We start from the raw sequence: 12,108 nt of genomic DNA, 5'->3' as shown, positions 1-12,108 counted from the left end.
TTCATGCGTTTATTCAAAACTTACATTTGCTTACACCTACATAGTTGAACGTGACCTAAAACTCCTAGAGGCTCTGAAGAACCTATGTCGCTCACATTGGTCTACGTGTATAACGACGGACACTTTCACACATTGCAGACAAAAATAGAATTCATGACAAAAATTAGTTTAGATGATCTTCTACTGCTTATCATTTAACCTGTTAAGATTCTTTCTAACTTCTATTTGCTAAAAACACCAAAGAGGATAAAAGAAACGCACTCAAGAGCAACCACTTTTATACTTATGTGTAGCTCTGACTTTGCTGAACAATTTTGCTGTTTACAGTTCATCTCTTTATATTATTATGTTCAAGATAATAACACAAAACTTTAAAATTTCCTTAGAATTACTAATACAAGGGCAACAACACAATGCAAATTCAGAACTGATAGATTTTCACCTGACAGACATTTTAACTTGCTGTCAGATTTGGTCTAAATGCTTTAGTTTCAGAGATATAAGCCAATTACTGCATTTTAACCACCCCCCTACCCAACCCCAAGTTCTATTTGTATCCATGGTGGCCATCTGGATCGATGGGCAGGGTCATTGGATTATTTTTTTAACTTGATACCCTAAGGATGATTTAGGCCAAAATTGGTTTCATTTGGCCAAGCAGTTGCAGAGGAAAAGAATTTTTTTAAGGCTAACGGACGACGATAGATGACGATGACGATGGATGACAACGGGTGAAGAAGACGATGGATGACAACGGGTGAAGAAGACGACGGACGACGGGCGATAATTTAAAAGAAAAGCTCACTTGGTCCTATTGGGCCAGGTGAGTTAAAAACGCAAAAGAAACCAACACGACAGTAACAGTAATAATATAGATTTAACATGTTGAACTGAAAATACCACGATAAAAAAACTAAAAATCAAAAAACAAAAAAAGATAAACAACAGTTTACAAACAACACTACAAAGACAAATTAATACATATGATAAGATGTGGTATGAGGGCAAATGAGACAACTCTCAATCCAAGTCACAGTCTGTTAAAGTAAATTATTTTAGGTCAACATACGGTTGTCAATTAACACGAAGCCTTGGTTCACACCGAACAGCAAGTTATAAAGGGCCCAAGATTTCTGGTGTTAAACCAAAGGTCCTATCTATATAAAAGCGAGAAACAATAAACAATTATAAACCACATCAACAAACGACAAGTACTGAACATCAGGTTCCTGACTTAGGACAGTTGCAAACAAATACAGCTGGTTTAAACGTTATCATAGGTACCAACATTCATCCTGAGCCGAAACAATAGTACGTGTAACATCACAACATAAAAAGACACACTATTAGATATCAATTGAAGTGGGTTAACTCGATCAACTGACATATTAACACAAATGAACATACACTGAAAGAATAAATTTGATCTATGACACAATGTATATACAAAATCAATAAAAAAAAAAGGATTGAATAAATAAAGCAGTAGTAGTATACTGCTGTGAGATGTTAAAATTTCAGAATATTACTAAAAACCTTGAACAAACATTGACGTCAAATAAAATAAGCCTGATCTAGGGGGTGGGGTGGGGGAAATTCGTAAGAAACATGAACGGGTTCAGTTGATTCTGCATCACGTGTGGTACCCATCGTGTTGCTCGTGCAAGTACAAACTCCGTACTAAGTTTAATTCGGTAGGTCCCATTGGAGGAAAAAGGACGAGTTTGTGGTAATAACTATTGGGACAAATCCGTCGATATTTCTAAAGCAGATCTTTTGTAACGTTCAGCCAACTCGTGATAGTGTCCGTAAATTCCTTGAAAGCATCACTTTTCCTCCAGCGAAAGAATGCTAAGAAATATTACTTCTGGAATATCTTATCTCATGGTATAAGTAATTATGGTCCTACATGAACATAGACATAATAAAACCTATACATTTAAAAAGCTGAAATCATCTTTTTTTTTATCAATCCGACCATCACCGTCTACTTCAATATGTTAGTGAAGTTATGAGGCAGCCTGAACTGTTTATGTTGTATCCTTTATTTCAAGTTCGACAGAATTGATGTGTTCATTGAAGTCATCAAGCCTGCAATTTTGTAGAGGGAGGACATCATCTTTTTAGCGAAAAGTGAAGTAATGATTCAACTCACAAGCGTATCAATGTTTAGTGCGATCAACTGTTATACTTCAAATATAGCTTTATGTCGATGATTTAAGTGTACTTAACTGACAAGAAACAGGCCATGAGTATTCCTTTGGATGGTCAATCCAGAAAATATTCATGTGCATAATATTCATCTAGTGAGGTTGATAGATTATGAAGGACATATTGCTAATGAAGAAAGTAATTAACTAACAAGTACGTTTGTCGAGTTCGATTAAAAAATCTCACCTCAGAATCTGACGCTGATACGTTGGCTCCTAGATTGATCAAACGTTCCACCATTGCATCTTTATTCTTTAAGATTGCTTGATATAGAGGTGTTTCACCCTATAAAAACAAGGTATTAAATAAAATGGAAATCGACATCAAGTTTAGAAAACCTCCATTTCTTCTTACCGCTTTATTTCATGATGTTATTTAAACTATTTTTAATTTGATGTTTTATTTAAACCTTGTTTAAAGTAAATTTGCAACTGAAAAAACTGGTTTAAAACAGTTCAATATTAGCGCCAGCATATACTAAAATATACCAAAAGGCGCCCTAGAACAGTGATATATAAGCATTTGATGTTTCTATATAGGAGAAATACTGAATGTTCATATAATTATTATAAATGGTATATCATGCTCATTAAGCGTATTGACAGTTCAAACAAAAGACATAATAATCTTGTACTAACAAAAATTCAAATCACAAAAATACTGAACTCTGAGAAAAATTCTAAATCTCAATCTCATCTAACGAACGTATAACAACTTTTATATTCCTGACCTGGTGCAGATATTTTCGTAAATATACAATGGTGGATTAAACCTGGTTTTATAGCTAGCTAACCCTCACACTTGTATGACAGTCGAATCAGATTTCAAGGGCACGAATAATTTATCAGGAAATCATATGAGCCTTGTACACTTTTAATTTCCAATGTTTATAAGAGAATAGTAATTCTTTAGTATTGATAACTATTCAATGCCGCTTATATTTTATCCTAAGGAAATGAAATATCATTTTCTAACACACTCATAGACAGTGCATCATAATAATATTTTCTCGACATGTACTTTTTCATGCATATCCCTAATATTGTCAGTTAGATTTTTATCATTTTTACACGTTACCTATTATCTTTCAAGATGAGGAGAGAAATAAAAAAAAATAGAAAATGAAATGTTTTAATCACTGTCTTTTTACTTCATCATATATGTAACCTATTATCTTGCAAAAGTGTAAAACATGTCTGTGGTTACAATGTAACATGTGGAAATGTACTATTATGTTATCTATTTATGTATTTATATGTCCTTAATATTTTTGCATTTATTTGTACATTATTCTTGTCATGCAACGTTGTCATATTTTGCGGTATATTTGACAATGTCATAAAACGCGAGGTTTGGCTAGCCACAAAACCAGGTTCGACACACTTTTTTCTTAACATATTGTGTACCAAGTCAGGAATATGACAGTTGTAATCGTAAGGTCGTTTCTATGTTTGTTGCATTGTCGTTTTTTTTTTTGTTGCACTTCAGTGTTTCTGTTTCGGTTTGCAAACAAGATTTCGGTTTTTTTTCATGTTGCTTTTATTTATGTATCTATGATGAGTCTATTAAGGGTCAAGATCTTTGCAATTGATCTAGGTTATGGGTTTATGAAGAAAAAATAAAAAAGGTTACCAATTGTTCTGAAAAAGGAAATGGGCAATGTATCAAAGTGACAACAATCACACCAAAGTGCGTAAAAATATCAAAAACTATTTTTAATTTGATTTGTATAAAGCAATATATTGAAAATATTTGATTAACACAGTGGATTTCTTTAAATTTTTCCTTCTAAAATAGATATTGCAATTTTACAAACTATCGATTGATCCCTAAAACAAATAATAATACAAGAACTACTGTATCTTTGGATGTGTATTGCCGTTTTTTGTTGTTTTTGCTTGTTCAACGCTTTTGTTCTTTGTTATTTCTTTATGCTGTTTTTTTTTTTTCTTTTTGTTGTAGGATTGTCAAAATGTTCATTTTTATCATCGACTGTATCAATTCAACATGCCTTCCATATTTTTACCACTTATATTGTAAAGCAACAACCAGATTTATTAACGCCAACGCCAAACACCTTCCTAACCCAACACCAACATATTTCCTTTCAATAATTAATATTTTCTATAACACGGACTGTCTGGCCGTTATTGTTGTCAACCTAAAATGATATATTTATGACCAAGATTTTGAAATTGAGGTCTGGCCTTAATGACCGTTTCTAAAAAGTTAGTACCGAGGTCGGTACTGACAGGTTCATGTCGCCATATGTTCGTTGTTGCCTTTTCCAGGTGTGTTCTGTTAATATCGTTTATTAGTTGCATACAGTAAATCGTCAGGTCTCTTATTCTGTTTTATACATTTTCTTGAAATCTTTATAATGCTTTTTGTATATGAACACTGAAAGGTACGGTAAATCTTCTCCAACGAAATTTAATAAGTATCCAAACCTTGCTATTGGTAGCAAATATATTGGCACCTAACACAATTAAACTCTCACAAATATCCAGGTAACCATATCGTGCACATAGATGCAGAGGCGTGTCACCCTACAAAAAATACTTATGGCTACAATCATGTTTCATTATATCAATTAGCGAAAGGAACATTATTGGTTTTTGTTTTTTTTTATACATGTTCATCTGTTATACGGTATTGTTTTTTTTTACATCAGTAGAACGTATTTCCCACAACATTTTCAGTTACCGTTTTGAGTTACTATCACTTTTTTTTCAAATATTTATATTCTTATTTTTTCTCTTAATTTCATGAAACTAAATAAATGTTATTAATTCACTTCTTATACTCAGGAGATTAGTTTAATTCAGTAGAATGACTCTTGAAATAGATTCCTATACTTTAATGAATTTCGTAACCACTTTAGCGTCGTCTTGTCCTTGGATGTGATTTGTCGAATAAGACTTATCACCAGATATGTATTAACATGAGTGACACGAGGGTTCCTACGGACCCTTCAGTACCTGAAATCAATCCCATTTTTAAGTTTTCTATGCGAAGTTATATGTTCTTTTTCTTTCTTTTTTTTGGCCTTTCTACCTATCAGAACATTTCTTAGAACGTTTTACCTTTCGTTTCAAGGTAAATATCACGAACTATTTTCGCAGTATATCTATATAATTTTGCTTAAGTGTGGATTTCCATTTCAATAATGCAATAATTGCAGGATTATATTCACATGTCGATGCAACCGTTTCTTGAATAATCCATGCCGTCGGGTCAATTAGTTTATAAAATTCAAGTGTCTGCTGCATATTGTTATAAAAAGCTAGCGTTTTCTTGGAAATTTGTAAATATTATTAACAGTCCCTTGTTTTTTTTTTTTTCACTTGGTAAATTACATATTTCGCAAAATTATATAGTCACAGGTGTAAAGGGATATTACTTTTACCTGGAAGACCAACATGTATTGTTTGGTTCCCTACTGACCCCCTAAAAATCAAAAGAGGGTTAGTGAAATCCATAGGGGTCAGACCGATTCCTCAAAGGATTTTATTCATCCTCCTTTGTCCTTATGGGGTCAACAGTGAACAAAGAGTTATCTGTTTGTTGTATTAGGATATTTCTTTGAACGTAAACAAGTTTTAAAAGTAATTTCTATTGTTTTTGTTATCATATTATTTATATACAACTTAATAAAGGATATCTTACAAAATAAGAAATATGTCAAATCACATGTCAATTTGAATTCACGTGAATTTAAAATATCTCACCTCAGTATTTGAAGCTGAAACATCAGCTCCCAGATGTATTAAACAATTCACCATGGAACCGTTTTTATTTCGGATTGCCTGGTGTAGAGGTGTTTCACCCTATAAAGTGATATTGCGATTAAAATTGGTGTTGTTTTAAATCTAATGAAATATCTTTTAAAAATTACACGTGTAAATGAGCATGCGTTTTGAGTGGTTTTGAAAACAATGAGACGATGATTTCATTTGTTTTGTCTCTGATGTACCAATATAAACATTAATATACATCGTATTCTGACACAAACAAAATGTAAAACAGCAATAGTAAACCATTGTTCAAATTTGCTTTTACCATGGAAAGCATCATTAAATCAATTTATAAACAAAACGCTGCGGCATTCGAATAAAATCCAATAGAACAAATATAATTAATGCTAGTTTCGTAGACACTATTCACGTTTTTTATCGAAATGGAATGGTATTGATGTGACGCTATCGTGATGATAGCTTTGTCAAATAATTTGGTGGTAGCGCTGAAATGTGATTGGTTACTGAATCATTATTGTTAATGTTGTCCATGGTTTAAAATGTAGATGAACCTATGAACTGTGTACCTACATATTATATTCGAACAGTCAACGATAATCTTATTTTAATTTGGTAAATAATATAATTGCCGAATGGTTTTACATAAGTTGTTAATTCAACAATACACATTCATATTATCAATACCTGAATGTTATCAATGTTTTATGGATAAAAAATAATGCAAATCATATATTGAAATTTCGGAGCCTTTAATTGCTGACTATGCGGTATAGGCTTTGCTCAATGTTGACAGCAGAACGGTAGACTACAGTTGTAAATGTATGTGTTATTTGGTCTCTTGTGGAGAGTTGTCTCATTGACAATCACTCCAAATCTTTTTATTTAAATGATCTTACATGTTGGCCTCTTTAAGCAATAGACATACATGCAGTCTAGTTGAAGGTGAAGAACATGTATTGTTAATGATTAAATTACATGAAGACTAAGTGTATGTGTATCTTGTTTTTTTTTGTGTGTGACCTATGACTATTTATATATTCACATGTAGTTGGTGTTTCAAAATGGACAAATTAAAGACAAGTATCTCTTGGGGAGGGATAAATCCTACTTTGTAAAGGATCACTCTGATTCAAACAAAAAATTCTCTGAAACTGACATTATCAAGATCCTTGATTTCTTTATTGACAACATATTTGTTTCGTTGGGAGGACATGTTTTTTCAACAAACTGTCGGAATTTCAATGGAAACCAATTGTGCCCATCTTCTTTTCGACTTGTTTCTTTTTTATTTTGAGGCTGACTTCATAGAGGAACTTGAAGAAAGATAAGAAGTTAGCAAAATCCTTCAACTTTACAATCCACTATATAGATGATGTTCTCTCACTAAATAATACAAAATTTGGTGACTATATTGAACGAATCTATCCCATCAAACTACAGATAAAGGATACTACAGATGCAGCTAAGTCTGCCTCATATCTTGACTTACATCTAGAAATTGACAATGAGGGTCGGTTAAAACAAAACTTTATGACAAAAGAAATGATTTCAGTTTCCCAATTGTGAACTTTCAATTTCTATGTGGCAACATTCCAGCAGCGCCTGTATACAAGTATATATCTCCTAATTGATACGATATGCCCGGGCTTGTATTTCCTATCATGATTTCCTTGATAGAGGATTGCTACTCACAAGGAGAAGAAATAATGTCGTAATTATTGTGATATTTTAAAATGTAGTAAACTCCTATTACTTTCTTTTTTTTCTGGTGTCTTATTTCTTATGATATGGATTCGAAAAAAAGGCAGGTTCACTTTAAAGAAAAAGGTTCAATCATATCGAGTGCACCGCAGTCAATCAAATCTATTCCCAATATAACACTAAAAAATAATAGAAGAAAAGACAAACTGTTAGTACACACGATGTTTGATCGGAAGCGTAAAACTCTTCCAAGTTTGAAACTATTGTACGTCTGAGTTGTTTTTTTTTACACACCTATTTATAAGTTACATAAAAGAAGACCACAAGAGACCAAAAATGACACAGAAATTAACAACTATAAAAACTATAGGTAACCGTACGGCCTTCAACAATAAGCAAAGCCCATACCACACAGTCAGCTTTAAAAGGCCCCGAAATGATAATGTAACACAATTCAAACGAGAAAAACTAACGGCCTTATTTATGTACCAAAAAAGAACGAAAAACAAATATGTAACACAAACCACTGAATTACAGGCTCCTAACCTGGGTTAGGCACGTGCATACGGAATGTGGCAAGGTTAAACATGTTAGTGGGATCCCAACCTTCCCCTTACCTGGAATAGAGGTATTACTGAACAACATAAGAAAGAACTATGAAAATCAGTTGAAAAAGGCTTAACTCATCAGATTGACAAAAATACAAGTGGATGTGGCCGGGAACTCGTACATCCCAATAACAAAAAGACACTAGGTACAGATCTGAGAGTACTCGCAGTTAACTGACAGCTAGTTCAAAGCCACTAACAACTTATAAAAAGTCATGCATCTAAGACTAAATGATCAATCCGTACGCATCCAACATCCAATGGATTTAGTGTAAAGACGGCATACACAGGCAGAGACAAAACATGACCTTGTGCAATGCTAAGATACAGGTATCGACAGATTGTAGATTCGTGAATGTGTACATGTATATAACATACTAGTAATATTTAGTTAACTTTTAATTTGCTGTTAACAAAATCGATATTTATTCCAATAAAAACAATATTCAATGATCTTATTACAGCGCTGAATTTGTAACCTTTAAGAATAAGTTTATCTAAAGGATCTATCAGTTTCTAAATTTCAGGGCACGGTTATCTACATATCCTTAAAAAATGAAGATGTGCAATCCCGTTTGAAATAAGTTTACTACAGGTACAACCAAACGTCCCAACCAAATGTTTATATATATGAACAAATTTAGTAAAGGTTTAAAGTAATTTGTGATAAGGAAATCCCTGGTTTAAAAATTTACCAATAATACAAAGATTACTTTCGTTAAAATCAAAAACGTCACCACGAACACGGGCATAGCGAACGAGCTGTAAATATAAATACCATAAGATTGTGTTAAAGGAACATAACCATCTAAAAATGGAAAATTAACAATACGGAACGAAATGTCGTCTTTTTCCCGTTTGGAACCGAAATATCTGAAGCTAGGAAAGGACAGTTACTACCGTATAAATTTAATTTATCTAAGGTAAGTTCCTCGGGAGGAAATTTTAGCAGTATATTGAGAAAATTCTTGATTATCTAACGAAAAAGTATCATCAAGATAACGGTCCGTGTTTTTGAATTTATCAATTAAATGCAATTTAGACGGGTCCTTACTGACTTTGGTCATAAACTGATTCATAACAGTACAAAAACAATTCTGCTATTAAATGGGCCTAATAAATGCCCATAGGGATACCTACAACCTGTCGATAAACTTTGTTGCTGAAACGTACATAAATATTATCAAGGAGAAAAATTAACGTTAAATTTCAATTTTCAATATATTGTGATTGGAAAAGTTGCGTTATCACGACTGCTTTAATTTTTGTGACTGTCAAATTGTAAATAGTACAGAAGTTGTAAAAACTCTTGATAATTTTTTATCCAGATCTTATTTGTTCTATCAACACTTTACATTTTTTAACCCTCATTACCAACATTCCCCATGTGAAATCTTTAGGTTTTTGTCAAAGAACGTCTCGTCCTTTTTCTACAAAAGTTCATTTGAAGGTACCGTAACTTAGTTGATAAATATTCCGTATCAACTTTACAAATAATACCAGAGAATCTTGAAGGATTAATTATGGATACGGACGTTCTTTATCATTTCAATAATATGTTATTGATCTTTATGAACATGATGAATTTTACTGTTAGTAATTTTTTGGGGGGTATCCATTTGACATGGCGTCGTACTGATACATTCCGTCATTGTGTGATTGTTCTAGTCTTTCATTTGTTTGCTAATATGATTCGTACATATGTCTTTTTGTGTTTCCTTGTTATATAGGAATTGTCTCTGTACTTCTACAACCCGTCATTGTGCTATAGTGCCTTGGTAAATATGTATGTTTATATATTTGTTTACTTTTATATACATATAGTGATTAAGATAATAACACAATGTTTAATTCTATACCCCTGTTTGACATATCTACCTATTATGTCTGTTTGTATTGTTCAATAGAACGAAATTGTATGCAACTGTTGTACAAGTAACAGGTTTCGCTAGCTTTATAACCAGGTTAAATCCACTGTTTTCTACATAAGAAAATACCTGTGTAACAAGTCAGGAATATGACAGTTGTTGTCCATTCGTTCGATATGTTTGAACTTTTGATTTAGACATTTGATAAGGAACTTCCCGTCTTGAATTTTCATCGGAGTTCAGTATTTTGTTATTTTACTAAAATTTTTAAAAACAGTAAACAAATTAAAGACAACTTGAATTACACATTCACTTTCAAATACAACTTAAAAGTTAAAGTAAATTCTAACCTTAGTAGTTCTAGCTGACACATTTGCACCTAAACTAACCAACGCTGTCACTTGGGTCATATTTCCTTTCATCGATACTAAATGTAAAGATGAATCACCCTACAAAGAAAATGTTTTAACTTTAAACAAGACACCTGAACATTTTAAGTGTTCGTTATTATTTTGTGGTTTAAATGTCGAAGTCTACTATTATATTATTTACTTATGTATGTTGTTGTCACGAGTGTTCTTAAGCTTGCATTTATTTGTACTATATTCCTTTCACGTAATGTGTCATTTTGGTTGTACTTTAATATTTCGATATAAGCAGAAGGTTCGACTATCCATGCAACCACGTTCATTCAACCATGTTTCTAAAAATCATTTGTACTTAGTCCGGAATATGGCAGTTGTTATCGGAAAAAAAACACTATTTGTCTTTTATAAAAGGATGAAAGATGTGCATAAGTTTAGGAAGTCTTGTAAAAGAGAAAATCAATTAGTTATAGCCTTTACTGGTGCATGGATTAACGCATCGTGTTGGTCCATCTAGGTAAAAAGCATAGGTGAAGGTTGTGTTATTACACTCAGTTAATATTGTCACATGCATCAAAAGCTGTTTAAATACATCTTCATGAATGTAAATTATCATTCAATTTATATTGACTTCAAAGTACCTTAGAAATTTGTCCAGGCCAACATTGACTAAAGTAATCTTCAAGTAAATCTAGTGGTGTCTTCTCCTGTAAATACGATAATTATGTCTTAAGGTAGCACAATAAAAAGATTTGATCACCCCCGATCAGACAACTTTAAACTAATGTAATTTATTTTATCGAGATTTAAATTTTATAAAATAAGGTACCAAAACGAAAGAAAAAGATTAATCTTTCAAATGGAGATTGTGTCATTAAGACATAGTAATGACATCATTAATTATTATGTAATTATTTGCTATATTGTAATGTCACCAGGTTGAATGAAATTTTCTTCTTTGTTATTCATAGCATAATTTATTATAGCAGAATATTGTATAGATTCTTGTATAACACAGTTTGACCTCCAAAACTGTGTCTCAGAGTTTTCCTATTGTATTTCATTCTCTTATAAATCTTCAATGAAGTTTCCAACCTCAATTCATAAGAGATCACCAATTTTAATTGGTTATAAAACGTGTTCTTATATGTTTTTAGAAATCTGAGAAATCTTTTTGAAGATAACTGGTCAAGGAACAAATGTGTGAAAATCAGGCATATAGGGACACCAATTTAGGAACTAAATTCATTTAAAACTACATTTTTATGATAAAAATGAATGTGTCACAATTGAGTAAATAGGGATTTTACTACTTGCACCCATTAACTTCCATATAATTTACACATGTACCATGGGAATACTGCTGATATGGTAAAATTTCCTCCCACCATGGTAAAACCTTAACTATTAATGATCTCAGGAGCTTAGTTGTACATTGCATTTACTTTTTTTCAATATGCATGTTATTCATTAAGAATATTAAACAATATATCTAGTTTTTTTTCTGTATTACAAAAAGTAAGTTATGCATGTGGACAGAAAATTATCAGTTAGTCAGTCTAGGGGATCTTTAATTGGGATTTCTAGAATTATAATT

General features: G+C 32.1%; 1 protein-coding gene across 1 annotated transcript in view; it reads right to left on the bottom strand.

Moving 5' to 3' along the window:
- LOC143050870 (uncharacterized) overlaps positions 1-11,215 on the bottom strand; it is a 33,068-nt gene extending 21,853 nt beyond the window's left edge. The window contains exons 1-5 of the mRNA XM_076223976.1: positions 11,153-11,215; positions 10,497-10,595; positions 5,943-6,041; positions 4,662-4,760; positions 2,398-2,496 (exon numbers count right to left, since the gene is read on the bottom strand). Coding sequence (XP_076080091.1) covers positions 2,398-2,496; positions 4,662-4,760; positions 5,943-6,041; positions 10,497-10,568 — 369 coding nt within the window. The 5' untranslated portion in view covers positions 10,569-10,595; positions 11,153-11,215. The remainder of the gene's footprint in view (positions 1-2,397; positions 2,497-4,661; positions 4,761-5,942; positions 6,042-10,496; positions 10,596-11,152) is intronic.
- Between the last annotated feature and the right edge of the window lie 893 nt (positions 11,216-12,108).

This window comes from Mytilus galloprovincialis, chromosome 11 (assembly GCF_965363235.1).
Source record: "Mytilus galloprovincialis chromosome 11, xbMytGall1.hap1.1, whole genome shotgun sequence".
Classification (NCBI taxonomy): Eukaryota; Metazoa; Mollusca; class Bivalvia; order Mytilida; family Mytilidae; genus Mytilus; species Mytilus galloprovincialis.
Note: the sequence above shows the minus strand (reverse complement) of the source record. Positions and strands in the feature narration are given on the sequence as shown.